Source organism: Protopterus annectens, chromosome 9.part0 (assembly GCF_019279795.1).
Source record: "Protopterus annectens isolate FY-2018-M chromosome 9.part0, PAN1.0, whole genome shotgun sequence".
NCBI classification, from domain to species: Eukaryota; Metazoa; Chordata; order Ceratodontiformes; family Protopteridae; genus Protopterus; species Protopterus annectens.
Window position 1 is genome coordinate 702,380,268 of NC_056743.1, and position 21,770 is coordinate 702,402,037.

Consider the following 21,770-nt stretch of genomic DNA (forward strand, 5'->3'; position numbering starts at 1 on the left):
CAGTGCTCTACACACTGCCACTACTGCTGGGAAGTCTGTAGCTTACAATTCAGTGAAATGAAATTCAGTGAAATTAATTTGAAAATTAGGTGATTTGGTCGCAGTGAAATTAATTTCAGTGAAATGAGATTTCAGTGATCTGAAGTAGACCCATATATATACATATATATATATATATATATATATATATATATATATATATATATATATATCATCATCATCTTCTTTCGGCTGTTCCCGTTAGGGGTCGCCACAGCAGATCACCTGTTTCCATTTCTTCCTGTCCTCTGCATCCTGCTCTGTCACACCAACCACCTGCATGTCCTCTCTCACCACATCCATAAACCTTATCTTAGGCCTTCCTCTTTTCCTATTACCTGGTAGCTTCATCCTTAGCATCTTTTTCCCAATATACCCAGCATCCCTCCTCAGCAGATGTCCAAAGCAATGTAATCTTGCCTCTCTGGCTTTGTCTCCAAACCTTCCAACCTGGGCTGATCCTCTAATATACTTATTCCTAATCCTGTCCACCCTTGTCACACCCAGTGCAAATCTTAACATCTTTAACTCTGCCACATCCAGCTCAAACTCCTGCCTTTTTGTCAATGCCACTGTCTCCAACCCATATAACATAGCTGGTCTCACTACCCTCTTGTAGACATTCCCTTTCACTCTTACAGGTACTCGTATATCACAAATCACTCCTGACACTCTTCTCCACCCATTCCATCCTACCTGTACTCTCTTCTTCACCTCTCTTCCATACTCACTGTTACTCTGAACTACTGACCCCAAGTATTTAAACTCATCCACCTTCGCCACCTCTACTCCTTGCATCCTCACCATTCCTCTATCTTCCCTCTCATTCACACACATATATTCTGTCTTACTCCTGCTGACCTTCATTCCTCTTCTCTCTAGAGCATATTTCCATCTCTCCAGGGTCTCCTCCATCTGTTTCCTACTCTCACTACAGATCACAATGTCATCTGCAACCATCATAGTCCATGGGGATTCCTGTCTGATCTCGTCTGTCAACCTGTCCTTCACCATTGCAAATAAGAAAGGGCTCAGAGCTGATCCTTGATGTAACCCAACCTCCACCTTAAACGCATCCGTCACTCCCACCACAGACCTCACCGCTATCACACTACCCTCGTACATATCCTGCACCACTCTTACATACTTCTCTGACACTCATGACTTCCTCCTACAATACCACAACTCCTCTCTAGGTACCCTGTCATATGCTTTCTCTAAGTCGACAAAAACACAATGCAACTCCTTCTGACATTCTCTGTACTTCTCCATCAACACTGTCAGAGCAACCATCACATCTGTAGTGCTCTTTCCTGGCATGAAAAAAAAAAAAATATATATATATATATATATATATATATATATATATATATTATATATATATATATATATATATATATATATATATATATAAATAACTGCACGACATTTTTCACAATGTTTAGTTTATTTTGTTACTTTTTACAGTTCAACTTGTCACTTTGATCAAACTGTGATAAAGCAGATTATTACTTTGTACCTAGTTTTATAATTCCAAGGAGTCAAGTGCTTTCATTATAATGACATTACTATGACTGCTAGTTGCAAATTCCTGATATTACATTATTCATTCACTGTTTCTTTTAGTCTGCACCTAACAGCCATCACTAAGCAAGAAGAGCCGCAAACAATTATAAGCATTAAAGGTAAAAAAAGATGTAAATAACATTTTTTAAATTCTGTACAAATCATGAAATTATGTGTTGGAATACTGGTGCATAAAGCAACGCTTACAGTATATGTTTTTATGGTTTCCAATTCATCATTATTCTAATGAAACTGTCCATTGCATCCAAATTATTTTAAAAATACATTTTTCATTCGAGCTGTAACTTCTCTGTGGTTCTGAAACTATACTCTTTTGGTTAAAATAAAGTATTTGTTCTTTAGCAAAGGTGCTGCTGAACTAGAAACACAGTATTTCCCTTTTTCAATGACACTTGTGGCTTGTAGCACCCATCAGATTGTCCGGAGCTGATGAACAATTAGTGAATTGTATGGCAGAGATTTCAAGAAGAGTGTAGCAGAGTTGATATCCATCAGCGCAAGTGAATACTGTCCAATTATACTGCTTCAGACCTATTGAAGTAAAGCAAAGTTAATGCACATTTTACCATAGTTCTGTATTTGACATTTTTCTAAACAGTCTAGATGATTTAGTATACTTTTGAGTAGGGTTCTGATGACTGCATTTTTACATTGTCAGTAGGGTAGTCTGGAAGATGGGTATTATCTCATTTTCCAAAAGGTTCCACTTTTTTATCATAATCACGATGTACTTACCAAAGACTGCCAGCTTACAACATAAATGCCAATCCCACTGCAGCTTTACTGCCACACATTACTATGTCTGAATCGAGGGGGTACAACTAGACATCCATAGTCCAGCTGAAGGCTGCACAGTGATCACTTGACTTCAACAGGTTTGAACCTGTAACTTTCCAAAGAGAAGGCTTGTAATTCATCCAATAAACCATCCTGACACTGAAATCCCAAAACTTTTAGGTATTCAGACACTCAGTAACTGGTAGAGTACACGTTTAGTCCAGGGGACTTCCAGCTTTGCTTCTTGCTCAGTTTCCCATTGTTGGTAAAGCATTTAAGGATGTAAATACTAAAATGTGTGTGTGTGTGTGTGTGTGTGTGTGTGTGTGTGTGTGTGTGTGTGTGTGTGTGTGTGTGTGTGTGTGTGTGAGAGAGAGAGAATGTGTATATTTGTGTGTGGGTGGGTGTGTGAACAGAGGTGATGCATGTGACTGTCTTCTGAAGCATCACAATAACTCCAGAAAAAGTACAGTTAAATGGAGGGGAAGTCAACAGGAACCTCGCTTTTTCAGATCTGCATTCTGACTTTCTGTTCTTAAAATCTTTTCTGTATTTGAGTACAGCAGTTCCCCTTACTGAGTACTCCACTATCAACCACAAACATGAGTTAGTATTTTGTTTAACAATCAGCATAATGTATTGAGGAATGGAGGGTTTTATCAAGTTATATTTACTGATTTATTTTAGTTATGTTGAGCAAGTTAGACCCTCTAGACACAACTGCCTGATTTCAGTGATTGCCAAAGAGTCGGGTTAAATTCTTGAGTTACATTGGAGATAAGTGGAAACAATGGGAATCAAACCCAAGTTAGCAAGCTATAGCTTATTCATAACTCATTATTTTAACCACTGTATGTTACCAGCTTTATTTATTTGACATTTGTTTACTGGGAAAGTCCGAATGGGGCAGAATGTGCCCATTTTCAGTAGAGGCTAAGAAAAGCTCCACAATCACAATATTTCAAAAATCAAGTACAGATATTTTAAGTCACAAAGTACCATGCTACATTACAAAAACAGCAAGTACAGATATTTTAAGTCACAAAGTACCATGCTACATTACAAAAACAGCAAGTACAGATATTTTCAATCACTAAGTATCGTGTTACATTACAAAACAGCAAGTACAGATATTTTAAATCACAAAGTACCATGTTACAGTACAAACATAGAGTGAAAGAATGTTGTAATGTGAAAACCATAGAACATATGTTTCATAGCAACGAAAAGGAGTTGAATAGAATATGTGAGGAAAAATTCAATAGTCATATTATTTGTTAAATAGAGTAGTATGTGATAAAAGAGACCTGAGACAATTCTAATAAGATATTTAAAGAGATAGCAGAGATTGCATGACTAGAGACAGTGAGGTGAAACTGAGTGATGTCTTGGTATGAGAAAGGTGTTCATATTATGGTTATAGAAGGAAGAAAGATGGAGAGGAGGAGACTATAACAAGAGTGCAGGTTGGGTGTCTTCAGGTAGCTTAGGTGAGAAGGGAGGAAAGAGAGACAGGTAGAGGAAAGGTCTGCAGAGATGAATTAAATAAGGTAGGGTAGTGGGAAAACAAAAAGGAGTGGAGTAGGAGGTGGAGAGGGTTGTGAAGTGTGATTTAGGTTGAAGGGGGTGAGAGTACAGTGAGTAAGTTCAGCCAGGATTGGCACAGCAGCAGGTCCAAGATTTTGTAAAGTGTTCTCATAGGCAGCATTTAGAGGTGGGTAGGTTAGAAATTGTTCTGGTGGTTAGCGGTAAGGAGTTCCATTTTTTTTTTACTACTGAATATGAGTATAGGCTTTGTCCAGGGGATTTATTTGGTTTACTTATGGTAAGAAGTTGTTTGTCTTCCAATCTAAGTGTTCTTTTTGGAAAACACATACTGATTAAAGGGTAAGAGCTGGGCAGGCTAATGGGTTGTGCATGATGATTTTATGTATTGTTATAAGTTGAAGGTAGGAGATGTGGAGGGGGAGCTTCAGCTAGCTAAGTGTATGCAGAGCTTTACAGTGATGGGTAAAGGAGAATGAATTAGTAGCAAACTTGGCAATTTTTTTTTGTAGCAGCTTTCAAGTTTTTTTTTTTTTTTTTTTTATGGAGGATTCTAAATTTTACAAAACTGACACATTGGGCAGGTGACCTAAACAGGGTTGACATCTGTTTAGTCAACACAATTTATTATGTGATCTCAGAGTTCTTATATACAATTAGCAGGGTGTAGGGGCTGCAGGGGGGTCTTGCCCGCTACAAAAAATGTTTTTTGTTGTTGTTTTATTTGTTTTTAATTTTGATTTTACATGTGTTGAGGTCAATGCTCAGTGCATGCATACTAACATGTCAACATTTGCATTATCAACATGTTGTGGTCAATGTTAAGCTGATTGACATTTGGATCTGCAATTATTTTAACTAGACCACCCCCCACACACACACACACACACACACACACATACATGTATATATTTATATATATATATATATATATATATATATATATATATATATATATATATATATATACATACATACAAACATACATATACACCAGATACAGAGACAAGATAAACAATTTATGATTTCCTTTTCGAGTTAACTACATCCCCAAAAGCAGCAGTGTACAGACTGCACAATAATAATGAATAAATTACGAAACTTATGTGTGTACCACAGTATTCTTCACAGATCAGTGAGACAGATGTGGGTGGCACACAAACAGAAAAGAGAGTGGACTAAAATAGGATCTGACTTCACACAAAGCATTTTAGTTAAATATTATAAAGTCAGTTACAAAGCAGTGAGTTAATGAATCCAGACCATAGTAGCAGTTACAGGTATATGGCTTCTTCTATGTAGCCCGTCTAATGCAGGATACCATCCTACAAGAATGTGGCTATCCCAGTCAAAACTATTACATAAATAAAATTCAGAGACTACAAATGAAAAAATTGGGAAAGCACATGCCCCTCAAAACATAAACTCACACATACATGCATACACACACTTTCACGTAATACATAGGTTCTGAATGCAATTAAGAAACCAGGAAGAAAAAGCAGTGAGAATGTATACCCTTCTGGTAGATCAAATGAGTTTTATCTTAGATAAAATATTATTAAAATTAATAGGATCTATTTTCAAAATGACTAGAACAAAATATATATTATCCTGTTCGTAACCACTGCTGTGGATACAGAACTTATTAGAACAATGAACAGTAGATGTTTCATGGTTTCCAACACAAAGAGATGCCTATGTGGTAAGGACAATACAGCTCTAGGCCATCACAGCAAATTGTATAACTGGTAGCTTAGGTGATTAGGGAGAAAACAGGTCGAGCAAAGGCTCCATCTGCTATTTTGTGCAACTCTTCATCATAAAGGAAATATCAGACACTCTTTATACACTAACTTAACTGAAGACTCACACAGACAGGTTGAGGATGTGTATGGCATTTTCTTCATGCTGTTTATGGAACAGCAGAGTTGAATGAATTACCTAGCTTAGGCAGTTTTAGAAACCACAGAATTAAAGGGCACTGGTTTTCAGAATAATGTGCAGGTTTTAGATGCATCACAACTTACTCTTAAAGATTCTAAAGACTGGATCTAGGTAATGGGGTAATCACTGGAGCAGGTATATTTCCTGCACATGGAGCTGTTAAAGCTATTTGGGAATTACCCAAGTTGCTAGAAGTATTAGCTAATAGTGCCTTTAAGGCCATAAAGGACATCACTATCTATCTAGACACATCTGCAGATTATGAGCGAGGTGGCATAAAGCCAGTATATTCAAACCAGATTATAGTAGTTAGTAATACAGATATGAGGTAACTACAAAAGAAGGTCCCTGTAAACTTTCGTCAGGGACCTCAGGGGAGCTGTTAGACTGAGGGTTTTCACTTTATTCTTCGAGAGTTCACTATAGTACATTAAGGTTGAATAATATGCCTGAAAATATAGAGTCTGACTTGGGTTTTCATGCATGCATTCAGCTTCAGGGAAAGACAGTTCAGTAGAAAGGAAAACATAATCTTGCTGGCTAAGCAGAGATGTGCAGAAATAACAGTTCTCAGGAAAAGCTACAGAATGTTCCTTTCTCAAGGGAAAGCTATGTATACTTGCAATGGAATGCTAGATAAAGAATAGACAGTTAGGCATCGTGAGGCACATGCAAGAAAAGGCTTGAAAACCAAGGCTAAAGAGACGTGTAAAACATTACAAGGTTTTGATATTATTAGGAAATACTTCAGACATGGTCAGCTGATTATTCATGAGAATCAGAATATACATGCAAAAACTTTGGATATATTTATCAGCACTGTTATATTTACCAGCACTGTTCCTGTTATCCAGCATTCAAGAGTTTCTACAGACTGCTGTTGTTTATCAGCACAGTTACTGAAGACAATATTCAGATATTGTTTAAATCTAATAAAGAATTCTTAACTGAACTACAGTGTGTACAAAATTAATTCTGAAAAGTACAAAAAGACTTGGCTCGTAAAGGATAGACTGGTACCTGTTCAGCACAAGTTTAAGTAATTAACAAATAAAACATTAATTCCAGTCTCATTTCAGTTGTTTCCAGTTAATTCCAGTATACTATAATCTTTTCAGTTCTTACATAGCACATGTTGTGGTTTCTGAAAACATATACTGAACTGATAATAACATACATATGGGTACCCTTTGGCCGGTCTGTGGTACTGTCAGTTAAAGACAGAGCTGAATTTAGGTTAGACCATAATGGCATTTACTACTCTTATAGCAAAACACACCACTGCTGCAACCATTAAGTGATTTGTTCCTCACGTGGGGAGGAGTACTAGGTATTAAGATGGCATGGCTGGGGTATTAATTAAGTGGAAGATGATAGCAGACAGCTTCTGCCATTGATTACCACTCCTTTCACTTCAGCTTTCTTTCCCAGAATCTATATGACTGGAGTTCTTTTACACTACTTGCTCCCAAAATCAGCATACTAAACTAATTAGGGTGAAGAGTTTAATTTTGGGGGGGGGGGGGGGTTGGCAACAGAAATCAGGAAGGTATTAATAAACCTCATGATTGACAAAAGTCATGATGTTCTGGAGTCAGTGTAGCTAAATACAAGGTACTACACAACAGAATCTATAATGCTTGCATGGCCCTGTTATAGAATTATATAAGCAGTTTGGCTAATATTAACAAGGCACAAAGAATGCTAGGATGAGTCTATAAAGTGGACATCAGTGAGGCAAGTGGAAAGTACTGCTCTCTCAGTGCATGAGATAAACTCTTCCATGGGATCTGTATTGTGGAATCACTAATACATAGTGAATATTAGGCTAGGCAGGCATTGAAATGCAGGGTCATCTGAATGAAAAAACATTTATTCCTTCCTTACTTTTTAGACCACGTTAGCACCAGTAAATATGGCATATTTTTAGGGAAAAACAAAGTGGTATTCACAATGACTGCATATAATCTGCCCAGGAAACAGGAAACTTCCTCTGCTTATATTGCTAAGTGTCCCTGGATCTTTGACATCTGTATGAGTTACCACCACCTCAGGCAGCTAGGACCTTAGCACAACATCTTATCCACAGGATGGCACTGCAGGGGTGCAGTACACCACCCTATCCTGCACTGCAGTGTCAGTACTGAAACATTAGAAGTAGCACTTGGTGTGGTGATAGAACCCACACCCATCTCATCTTCCTACATGAAAGGCAAGTGTGCTATCTGTTCAGCCACTGATGCTATGTGATCAGCCACTGATGTTATCTGTTCAGCCACTGACCCTGACAGAAGGATAGCATGTCTATGAATCAACCCTCTGTGAAAATATTAGCTACAAGAACAATGAGCTTTCAAACTCTAGATCATCAAATCATGTTTTCTTTAATATTATGAGAAGTAAACTTGTGCAGTGGAAAAAATCATACAGTACATCAGTTACTGTGAGGGGTAAAGAATCACATAATCTGATAAAGAAGAGGTTGATTGGGTCCAATGATCAGGGCTAATGTTCCTAGCATGAGGCTGCTCAATCAATAAAACCTTTGCAGGCTGCAAGCCTGTCCCCTACCAGTAATACCTGTCTTTCCCTCAATCTTCAGGTGTTTCCCGCCATACAAAATGTTGCATAGTATCCTAAAAGAGTAAACTGGAGCAGATGAGGTATCTCATAATATCCCAGGTATTGTGTGGGACAAGGGATCACAGAACATTCTGTAAGGCAGATTAGTGACTGGAAGAGGATCATGGGGTAGGTGCACTGGAAAACACAGCAGATGAGAAACTTCACAGTGCCTTGGTTAATAGGTTTAATGAAAATTAGAGGACACTATAAAGAGCAAGGTGGATGGATGCACTCTGGGTATTTAAAGACAGATAGCAAAATCCTTAGATTCTTTTGGAAATTATTTGTCTGAGATAAATAAACTGCACATTTACAGGCACAATGCAAAAGGTACAATAAAAATAGATTTTTACAGCAATATTTTATTTATCAATATTTGCTATCATATAGCACTTATTAACTATAAGTACTTTATAGGAGACTTCATGTTTTATTTATATTGGATGAGGAAATTTGGCCAAGACACTTAATATCTCCCCCTGCTCTTCCAGTAGTGCGTCCCAAGAGATGGGTGCAGACCTGACTGTGTGCGTGCAATTTGCTTGTGGTGAACAGTGTAGAGGACAGTGTAAAGCAAGGAAGGGTGTGCAAGGATACCAAGTAAGGAAAATGCTGATAATGTATTAATAATGTCAAAATACAAGAAGTTCTGATACATACTTTTCTATTGCTGCTTCATTTTTTTCCTTTGAATTAGAAAATTAATGGTATGCTGAGGAGGCAATAAATAATGATGGATTAATTCAGCATTACACTGGAGATAGTCCTACATGACAGAAAGATTAAACTTCATAATTTACATAAAGTTAGTAACTGAATCAGCAAGGGGGAATCTGAAAATAATATTTATGAGCTGGAGAATGTATAAATGGTAGCTCTAATACAATTGTGGCAGAGACCATAGTATTTTTTGTTAAATTTAAATAGAAACCATGCTCTGTTTAAGGTAAATTTACTTACATCTACAAAATAACTTGACTAAATTCACCTTTTGTGCACAGGAAAATAATATGCTGATAATACATTAAAAATTAAGTATATGATATTTTGGACACATGAATTGAAAGATGAATACTTAATATAGCACACTGTGATTGAGACTGTAGATTCATTTAAGGACCTGAGTATATTGGCAGATTCAGCTATGGCTTTTTCTAATCATATCAACCGATTGGTTAATGACAGTTACAGAACTATATGTTGTATAAAACGATTTATAAAGTTTATGAAATCAGAAATGATTAGACCCAAACTTGAGTATGGAATAACAATATGGAAACCATATAAAAACAAGCATGAGTAAACTGGAAAGAGTACAGTAGAAATATAACAAGGGCATCTATGGATGTGAAAATGTAAGTTATTATGAAAGTCTAAAATATCTGAACTTGTACAGTGTTTTATATAGATAATTAAGAGAAGACCTTATTCAGCTATATAGGGCATTTAGAGACAACTACTTCTGAAAATGTTTGGGCTTATCAAAAAGTGCTAGAGAATCACATCTGTCCACAATATGCACACTTCCTTACCATGTTCCACAGCTCACACTTAATGCAAGTGAAACAGCACAGTGGAAGGCTGCTGCTTGCTATATGCATGAACACCAAGGGTTGCTGCAGTCATTTTTAACTGACTCACTAGCAGCTCCTGATCTGCAGCCAGATGTGATACGTATTTGTTACATGGCAAACTCTGTGTCACTTATCTGCCCTTTACATTGTCCAGTATGCAAAATGGTGATAGCTATATCACTGCACCTGTATCATTCTATGTTGCTGGTGCATATTAAGCATGCTGTGTTGTAATACAACACTCTGTAGCTGCCCCTCACACTACTGAATACACAGCATGCCATATAGCTGGTGCAACAATATCATTATGCAGCTGTAGCACACATTTATAGACATGGCCTGTCATGCATGCAGCGAACATGCACTACGTAACCCCAAAAATATACATTCCTGGAACACTGGAAGACACACCAGCAATGCCATGTTTCCATCACTATCTTCCTAAACTTTATCCTGCAGGGCATATCACATATATGGGTTCTAGTAGCAGGACAAACAATATACATCAAATAGTATACCCCTGTAATGGTATCCTTAATGGATGAACATACCATCACACAGAGAGTTTGCTGTTCTCACAGGCTAGCCTATGCGCAGACAAGCAAATGGTGGTATATAACTTACATAGTTGGTAAACCTGTCCTCCATTCACATCACTGTGACATTCTGTACTAAGTCTGCTTGCACAGTGCTATAATAGGAACTAACATCTGTCATAGCAGGTTTGCTAATTCCAAGCTGCAGCATATTCCATAGTACCGATCCAATACAGTGCTGCAGACAACTGCATCTTAAGTGCTTTAAAATACAAATGCATACTCAGATTTTGAGACAAAACACAATACTTTTGTCTTTATGATGGTGTCTCATCTGCAGTATACCATGGTACACTAATGACAGTTTATACATTTTACACATGTTCTGATCAGACTTGACACCAGACAACACATTTGTAAATTGTGAAATGAAAACACTGGACAAATATCAGCCAATAACTATAAAGTGTATATTTTTATAAAGTCATAGGATGGTATACCTTTTTATCTCATACCAACATTCCACAGGACCTTGGTTATTATTAAGACATTCATATACAGTCAGCATTGCTAGAAGCCTTCTTCACTTCTTGCTACTTGTATCTCACATCTCATATCCTTCTCATTTCAAACATCACAGTGGGGGTAATTTCTTCTGAATAGTGCCATGATGATTGATTATTTGTGTTTTTTCTTCAGAGATCTCTAATAAAATATTAATATACAATAAACTGTGACTGTGGAAGGTGACTGTCAGTTTGTGCACCATAGCCATTCGTGTTTTTAGCTGTGCTATCTGCTAACATCTTTTAAAGAAAAATAGTGAATAAGGATTTTGAGAAGAAACAGGAGAACATAGATAGATAAATATATAAAACTCAGCAAAGGTGAATCTTCCAAGGAAACAGCAAAAGGTGAAAAAACATGAAATCTTACAGTTTCTAATCTAATTCTGAGGAGGATGCTAATATTCAAACAATTCCATAATTAGGGATATGCAGTCAGTAAAAAAATGTACTAAAGTTCTCCTCACCAATGTCAGTGACATCAGTGATGCCAAAAGGCAAGACCTTAATAGCGCATTCACCGTTACCAATATAGGTCCCCTCTAAAAATAAGAGCACACTGCCCTAGGGAAGAAGCTACATCTGCATTATAGTATACAAATATTTTGCCACAAGACATTTTAGAATCGGCTGTTTGGATTATAGCCTGCATTTTCACAACACACTACAAGTTAGATACAGAGTCCAGAGATAGGGCAGTGTTTGGCATGGCAGTGTTACAGGGGGTTCTGTAACTGTCCACCCTCTATGAGTATGGTAATACTGCCTGGGAATCTACCCAAATGTTATGACTTACTGTTACACTGACCCTCTATAGAGAATATAGCACAGCTGCATGTAAGGTACTTACTATAACAGTAAGCCTTTAAGAAGAGGTCACTGCAACAGTAAAGTACCCTTCCTCCATAACCTTGATGATGTATGTAGTTCCATTACAACTGTTGTATTAGTTTATTATATTAAATTTCTTTATAATAATGGTACTATATTGTACCAATGACAATAACTTACTGTAATTCCCTGTAAATATTTAAAGAAGGCTCCAATGCTGCTGGCAATATACGAGTGTCATGCACACTGATGAAGGTTCCATGGAATACTGACATGAGACCAGTGTACACTGTCATGGGGATATGACTATTCTGACTGAGACAGAAACACGTATAAGGTGGGTAAACCCAAATGTTATAATTTACAGTTATAGTGACCTCTCCTTGAAGATTTACTGTTATGGTAACTACCTTACACACAGCTATACTCTACTGGTCAACCCCAGTCTTGTATACAATTAGCTTAACATCTACAGGTACCCATAAACAACATTAGTATATGAGTTTTGAACAGAACCATAATTAAGTCGTCTGGCAGCCTTTTCAGTTCCCTGAAATGGTAAGAATTTGAATTCTACAACCCAGGAAAACCCGATCCTGAAAAGGCATCAGAGTAGACTTGTTTAGATTTAAAGTGAAGCCTACACTGCAAAAGAGGAGCATTGTGACCTCCATGTCCTGGGAGACAGCCTGCTGAGAAGGAACTTGAATAAGAAAGTCATCCAGATAAGAAGAAATCTGAATACCATGAAGTGTGCAAAAGGTTATGGTGAGAGTTATACATTTGGTAAATACCGTCAGGGGCTATAGAAAGACCACATGGCAAAACAGAGAACTGATAACATGAGAGAGAACTGTAAAAACATCTTGAAAAGAAGATGAATAGGAATGAGGAGGTACTCATCCTTCAAGTCTGGAGAAACCAGAAATTCTTGAGCCAGAAGCATGGGGAAACAGAGTCTAAGGAGTTCACTTTTGAATGAAGGAGCTTTCAGAAAAGTGTGAGAAATTAAGATTTAAGATAGGTCTCCAAGAACCTTCTTTCATGTGACCTAGAAACATTCTGGAATATTCTTGCAAGAAGGAACTGGCTGAATAGTGCCCTGGGAGAGAAGACCTTGAATCAGCTGAGGAAATTGAGGCAACTGACAATCAGGAGGCTGTGGAATATTTGAAAAGGGAGAAAGGAACTTCCACACCATTCGGTAGCCCTTGTGAATTACAGACAGAATACAGGTATCTATAGTAATTCTCTGCCAAATGGGAAAGGCAGAGATAGTCTTTGAGAGGGAGGAATCTGGCAGAGAGGAAGAGGAAAGTAGTTAGATGAAAGCGGGTTTGTCAGGAAAGGAAGACTTTTGCCCTTGGAGTCGTGGCTTCGTTTATCAGAAAAAGTCCCTTCAGAGGACCTTTTACCCTTTAAGGGCTGCCTTTGATGTCTATGCAAAAATGGCCTTGTTTAGAAATATAGTTCCTCTGGTACTTAGGAACAGGGAAATGGAATATCTGCTTGAGAGCTTTCATAATCTTTACCTTGTCCTGCAACACCTTAAATAGGTCTGCAGCTTCAGATCCAAACGAATTTGGTGCATTCAGAGATGAATCTAACAATTTAGCCTTGATATCCACTGGAAGGGATTGAAGCTGTGTAGCATCAGGTCTACAACATACCTGGGCAGGTGTCAGTGCTTGTTTATACTTTTCAATGGTTTGCTACATCACAAATTGTGCAAGTGACACAATTTAATTCTGTGGCAAAAACCCAGATGGTAGTCGGTACGGTAAGCTGAACTGTTTTTTATATATATATATATATATATATATATATATATATATATATATATATATATATACACACATTGCTGTGACGTGTCCATCACCGTCTACTGTGTAATAGAGTCTGCACGTGTCACAGCTGTGCAGAGCATTCAGAAATAAAGTAGAAAATGTGGCTGTGTGAGCATTGGCTGTCTGTCCATATGTATAATGATTGTTTACAGCCATGCTATTAACATAACAATACTGTATGGTGTGTTTTGATAATGTCAATTAGAAATGTGACTGATGTGTTGTTTGCAATCCTGTACATTGGAATATGTAATACACCTGTGCAAGTGACAGTCAGTCATCATGAAGCTTAAGGCTGCAGTGTGGCTGCATTGGGTGTGCCAAATGTCAGAAAATAGGCATGCTAATAGATACATAACTACCTACCTGCCAGAGAGACATAGCTGTTTAGCACATGCACTGTCCTAGGAAAGTACTCCTCAACACTTCTTAACTTGTTAAGTGACAGTACCCCAGCTGCCTTGAGCAGTGTGTGACTCTGTCATGTGTTGTTACTTATCTTTCAAATGCAGCAGAATGAGAGAAGAATAAAGAAAGGTTTCATTTCTGTGATAAATGTCTCTTGTATTGGCATAATGTACAGTATGTGTATACACTGCATGAAGATTTAGTCTGATTTGCAGTCAAATATTTCACTAGTTTTTCTGCCGCAATCACTTTTATGACTGATTTCTAGATGAAAACTCTCTCAATCCTTTGTGTGACATATGCCATGACCTCTGTGACTTATGCTGGTTACCACCTTACCTGCCAAGTAAGGATGTAGCTAGGCACACTGAGTATACTCAGGTCTGTACATTTTTTTTCTGAGTATCCAAGAAACATTATGTTTGAAATAGTCCAGATGTCTAAAACTAACTTAACTATGACATCTGGACAAAATACACTTAGAGATAACAATATTCATCTAAGAAAAATGTGTTTTATTATATAGGGGAAAGCAAAAGTTACAATTGAGGTATACAAAAAAGGCAGTGTACAGGGAGGTGCATATTTTTGAACATTAGAATGGTGAATAGGGCATCAAAATGAAGTGTTAATACAAAACAGATATTTTTAACCACATCCCTGTTGCCCAGAAAGGAGAATGAGTGCTGCCTGTTCCCTGAAAGAGGCAATAGCTGATGCTGGATGTATTACCGTGGCTGGCTCTATGGCACTTGTGAATACCACTGGCTAATGTGCGCAGGTCACACGAAGGTTTATTGCAACTATTAATAAAATTGAGCTGTATGAAAGGGGTCCTTCCTGCAGCCTTGATGTGCTCTTAACACTACAGTACAGTATAGGCTGCAGTAGGATTTCAGACAGCTTTTACACTGGATTCAAATCACGTAACAGAATTTGAAGGTGCTAGTTCTGGCAAAATGTCAGAGGCATTCAGTTTGTAAATCTAAGGCAGGACATTCAGAGATCTGCTTTGCTGGCCTGACTAAAGCAAGTAAGTCACCATAGGTAATAACATATCAAACGTGTCATTTGTTTCTGTGTTCCTCTCCTGCATGTGTACCAGTACACCATGTCACATATCTTCTGTCTACCATTAACCATAGTATTTGTCTTGTCTGCATTATTTGACTGCTTTGATGGGTAAACTTTGCATTAATTTCAGGCTATCTCCTTCTGGCATCATTACCCATTGCTACTTTTAACAACATGTTTTCAACTCGTATACAACAGTTTTCACACCAACTACCCATTTATGATGCCCGCTTGTTTCATGTGGTCACTTTTTCCCCATTACTCTCCTCTTTTCTCTTTGTTTCCACATCATGCCTCATCCTTACGTTCCTCTTCCATATAATTTTTGGGTACTTACGTATTATCGCAACCACATTTCTTGGCAGTCGCAACCACACTTTCTCACTAGCACTTTGTTTGTATTATTTATTCCTTCCATGCTATACAGTGTACGCAGCCTAACAGACGAATAATCATGCAAACGAAATCCCTCTTAACATAAGATTACTGTGCGAAATCATGAAATGAATAGCCATACAATGTGCTACCACAACCATGTTAATTATAATATTGAGTCATTCTTTTTCTGCATATTCTACGTTCCCTGATCAAAATTAAAATGCACACAGCATAGTAAGCAAGGCTGTATTTTCCCTTAATGTTGTTTGCAGGGGAACTGTACCTATAGTCTCTCTTTCCCTAATTACATCTAGCTAACTGGGGTTATGGGACGTAGTACCAGCACCACCTCTTTTCATGTACTGTTAATCGAAATCTCAGTCTGGAGAGGGCTGATCTGAAGTATGCACGCTTCAGAGTAAGCATTTCATTTTAACACGCAAGTACGTTTTATTATTTCCAACAACTACTTTCAGTTATCAACTGCATCGCCAACTGTATATTTTAGTTTCACTGATCTTTCTGCAGTACAAAACACATGCGATTACTAGTGTGTGATTTTACTAAGTTCTGGTAAGTTAAGCAACATCGGGAAAGGACAGTACCCAGGAAGAGGAATTTTTCCGTCACTCCTGTTCCTGTTTCAAATCCAATGTCATACAAAACTAATTAGAGTTTGCTCACCCCTTTTTACTTGAAGATGAACTCATTTTGCGATCAAGTTATGAATTATTACAGGTTAGAAATGTGGTTGAGATAATACGCAAGTACCAATTTTTGTTGGACATGTCCTGCATCTGGTCTGTATCTTGCATGCTACTATGTGATGCATGTATTTCTACATTATCAAGCTTCTCCATGGCCTGCACGTGTATGTTGTACTGCTGTTTTGTCTGTGATGCCATGGGAGGTACACTGTGTCTTACTTTGTTGCATGTTGTGATACCAAACTTAAGTTGTGAGCACTGAATTAGCTTACACATTTGGCTCTTCTTGTAGCTGGATGTGTTGCCATGTGCAGCTACCTGAAGTCCCCTGGGCCACTTTTGTTTGTCACTCCTATCCACAGTGGGCTGTTGCTGAACATCCCACTGCTGCATTTCAGGGGAGCTCTGTAGTGCTGCTATGCCAGTGGTGTGGTCTTCTTCTGAGCACATACAGTACAGTACAGTGCAATAGCACTGTTAATGCTTTGTGGCCTTTAAATCCATTTTATGTACATTTGTGAACCATCCATGCTATGCAGTTACATACACAGTTACCCAAGTTCACATGCTACTGAATGTAACTTGCAGATGTTGTACACACTGCTGCAGACGCATGGCACCTACTTTCTTGGGTATCCTTATGTCCACAGTGTCATGCAACATCTCTCTCCCTTGCATGCACATTCCATACTTACTGGCATACTGTTGTTTTCTGTTTTTGTCTGCCTGCATTTGTTATCTGTTTACTTATACTATAGCTAAATGTGCAGCCTGTCTGCTTTTCACTTCACTGTATGTGCCTACTCCTTTTTGTGGATATGTATGATGCTATCCACAGTTCAGTACCATTAGATACTGCTTACTGCATAAAGTCATGGTGCTTCTCATTGTATGGCTATTGTCTGTTGCCCTGCTCTGCGTCTTACATTGTACATTACTGTTTGGTCCACTATGATAGCTTTGAGTGCCACTTTGCATCATGCTATTCACATACATGTGGCATACAGCTATGCAGACACTTTGCTGTGCCTTTCTGCTTCTTCATGAATCCCAGAGTTGTAGTGCCCTGGTAAGGAAAAGTTTGTACTATCAATATTCATACTTAAGAAAAGCACACTGATGCAATGCAATGCACCTTACAAGTTAATGTGCACTTCAGATAAGGTTTGAAATAACACAACAAAAAGTCGTATTTGCTTTTGTTAGAAATGATCAGCTACAAAAATCTAAAAACAGGTTTTGTATCATTCTTTAGTCTGCTGACCAATGTGTGTATATGTGTGCATTTTTACAGTTGGCAGATTTGTTCCTTAACTGCAAAGCTGACAGTCTGTTCTCAATTATTAGGGCAGGACTGTACATGATCTTAAAATTTTCAAGTATAAGCCAGTGTCCATTTCCAAGGTATAGGAACAAAAGCACATGCTGAAAGCTGCCTTTGTTAAAAGACTTGCATGCTTGACACTGTCATTGTTTTATAGATTTAAATAAATGCATCTGGTTTACTAATAGGTTTGCAGGAAAGTAAAAGCTTTAATTCATAAGGCAGTAACAGAACTAGTTCCAACAACAGAATGCAACACATATCTTATAATTAATGTTGCCCTCAGTACATTCAGCTTTTGACTTATCCTTAGCATAAGCAAACTCCATTTTCATTTATATTATAGATCAGTTCAACAGTTTTGGCAATACAGTCTAACTATCTGAATACAAAACAAACCAAAACAAGTAGTACCTGAAGTATGTGTTTCCTTTTCACCATCCCCAGGATAAAAAAGACAATTCCTGCAATAATACCACTGATTCCGATAGCAAAGGCCACAGCACATAAGGCAGTAATCACATGGTCTGAGGTTGGTTTCTGATCTGGAACTGAAAAAAAGACACAAATGTGGTAAAAATACATTTCACTTTTAAGATTTTAAAAAGAATTAAGACATAAAACTATGAAGTGAAGATCTGCATATATAGAAAATTAATTATGGTCTCAAAGAAACAAAATTTGATTTAGGTGTTTTATTACTCGGGGCATGGTGAGAAGGATAGGACTGCCAAAGTAAATCCAACATAGATGCATTGCTTTCTGAAGGTGAGTGCTTTGCCACCTGTACAGAAGCTATATGTGCTTTGGAAAGCATTTACTGCAGAATTCATTATATAATCATGACACTAGCTCTAAAAAAAGTAATGTGTCCACCATTCCAGGCATTCTTCCCTAATGATCAATAATAGGATTTGTATAAGGACATGACAGATCCAGGTCAGAAATTATAAAAAGTGTAAAAGGTTTATTCGAATACTCCAGAAAGTCATGGGAACATGATATGTGATGATAGGTCATATACAAGTGCAGTTGTTTGAAATATGAATGAGTCCTGAAAGGGGAAATTCCTTTCTCCAAAGTGCTATGACCTCAAAGTTAATTATATAATTAAAGTACATACCTGACCAAAGAAATGCAAAGTTTGAATTTGAAAAATGGTCATATTACAGAGGTTCTAGACTCAAAAAGCACACTCCTACCAGGTGCAACTACACATATTAAATTTGGTATGTGCGTACATACCAAGCATACACACACACACACACACACACACACACACACACACACACACACACACACACACACACACATACACACACACACACACACACACACACACACACACACACACACACACACACATACACACACACACACACACACACACACACACACACACATATACACACACACACACACACACACACACACAGACACACACACACACACACACATATACACACACACATATATACACACACACACACACACACACACACACACACACACACACACAGACACACACACACGTACTTCAGAAGCACATAAAAAAATTGAATTACAGATGGTCAATCTTATATGGTCTAAACACAAAATCACAAATAAAAAAAAAAAGAAAAAACAAGAAAACAGTTTTTTTCAGGGAGGGATTGCACCCCGATACTTATATATGCCCCCACAGTTCACAGATTTGGTGCAATGTTGGCATTCCCTCTGATAAAAACACACATCAAGCTCTGACATGACAACTCCACTCAGAAAAATACTACAGTATCAGAACTGACTTCTGGCATCAGTTTAAAATGCATATATATATATATATATATATATATATATATATATATACACACACACACACACACACACACACACACACACACACACACACACACACACACACACGTAAGCACACACCCATATACACACACACACACACACACACACACACACACATATACACACACACACACACACACACATACACACACACACACGCACACACACACACATATACACACACACACACACACACACACACACACAAGCACACACCCATATACATGTATCTGTTTTCATGCAAGTCTAGAGTAAGATATGCATTAACTATTATCTAGCATTTCTCCACTACAAATAAAAAAAGAAACATACATAATCTCCTTTAAAATTATAGTAAATAAGTAAATAAATCAATAAATAATCAACAAAAATAGTCTGTTTTCTGAGTGCAGGAATTTCACCCACAGTGGGCATTTCTTCTGACTGCAAGATTGCAAGGCAAAGCTTACTCCATAAAAATTGGAAAGCAGTATGTAGTACATTTGTCACATGTTTTATATTTCTGACACTTACTTTTAGTATTAAGGTCTCCATTCAGAAGTTAGCTCCCCTAAACAGTGTGTCAAGGTGCAGATGTTTACATATTGCCTGATCATGCACTGCCTTATACACTTGGCAGAAGTCACCTCTAAGTAATTAGTAAGAAACAGATATACAGTAGAGTCGATTATCTGAAACATCAATTATCCAAATGCAGCCTTCCAAAGTTTTCTCGTAGGAAAAATCATAAAGTCTGAATATGTAAATGTTATATGTATTCGCTTGTGCGTGTTTTTTGATCTTGTAGCCTGCTTGTGTGTAAAAAATATTCTTTATTGTCCACTGGAATCACTGAATGGTTGAAAAGCATATTCTCTGCATGCAGAAAAAAAGATTTTAGAAGTTTTTTTATCTAGTTCAATTATATGTTTGATTATTCAAACAGTTTGATTATCCAAAATACCCTGGGGACCAATTAGTTCAGATAATCAACTCACTACTGTACTAAGAACTCCTGATTATTTCTTGGCTTGCTCAAGTTTTCCAGCTCTATGATTTTTGTAGTAAGGAACTATAACGCCTTTACAGCCTGATTCAGGGAGTTTGTTTGAAAGCTACAGAACAGAGCATTGTATTGAATAATGATAATGTAGTAATGACTCTGTGGATAGCCAACTGGCTGACTGGACCCAGGAAGTTAGAATTGGGGAGTCTACCCCTACAAAGAGGCCAGTCACAAGTGGAGTCCCCGAAGGATCAGTGCTTGGGCCACTCCTTTCTGGCATTTATTTCTGGTGTCTAATGGCTGACTAAATTTGCAGATGATTGCAAGTTGGGAGCTGTCACTGAATCTCACACACTAACACAAATGTTCTCAAGGAGGGGCTGACACAGACAAACAATTGGTGACAGAGCCATGGACTAAAATTAAATGCCAAGAAATGCATAACAGTAGCCTTTGGGAAGTCATCCATTCCTGGTAATTATCATATTGACAACACACCCCTTAGAGCTGACCCAGTAGTCAGGGACTTCGGGACACACATACATAGTAATCTAGCCTTTGATCATCACGTGTCTACAGTGGTGAGGAAATCATTCTATGTTGCGCAACTTATAAACAAAGGTATGGCATCTAAGTCCAAGGAAGTCATTGTTCCACTGTATTCGGTGTTCATCAGACCTATCATTGAGTACAATGCCCCTTTGCTATGTACCTAACCAGACATAATCAACAACTGGAACATCCACAGAGGTTCCTCACTAAAAGAATACAGGGCGTAAGTAATATGTCCTATGCAGACTGCCTCAAGGCCCTAGCCCTGTATTCTGTCTCCTACAGACTTTTGAGGGGAGATCTATGCCTGGCTTACAGGGCATTGTCAGACCCCACTCTGATGAACCTCCTGCATATCCACAAAACAAACAGCACCAGAATTACCTGTTCTAAAGAAGTGAACCTTGCCTGTGATATAAACAGGGCCTGCTGGAGAGATAGGAATGTATCCTAGAGACCACCCCATCTATGGAACAGGCTCCCCATCCATTTGAAGCAGAGTTTCTCCCGAAAACAATTCAAGTGCAACTTGAAAAATTGGATGGGAAACCAGAAATTCATCCCTGGTTTGGCACCTATGTCTCTAATGGACACAGGTAACCTGTAAATGGTTCATCTCCCAGGCTCAT

At 37.9% G+C, this 21,770-nt stretch overlaps 1 protein-coding gene across 3 annotated transcripts in view; it reads right to left on the bottom strand.

Moving 5' to 3' along the window:
• Positions 1-1,467: 1,467 nt before the first annotated feature.
• LOC122811470 (class II histocompatibility antigen, M alpha chain-like) overlaps positions 1,468-21,770 on the bottom strand; it is a 304,256-nt gene continuing 283,953 nt past the window's right edge. For all 3 annotated transcript variants that reach the window (XM_044083328.1, XM_044083326.1, XM_044083329.1), the window contains exons 4-5: positions 18,180-18,316; positions 1,468-2,157 (exon numbers count right to left, since the gene is read on the bottom strand). In XM_044083328.1, the coding sequence (XP_043939263.1) occupies positions 2,152-2,157; positions 18,180-18,316 (143 nt within the window). In that variant the 3' untranslated portion in view covers positions 1,468-2,151. The remainder of the gene's footprint in view (positions 2,158-18,179; positions 18,317-21,770) is intronic.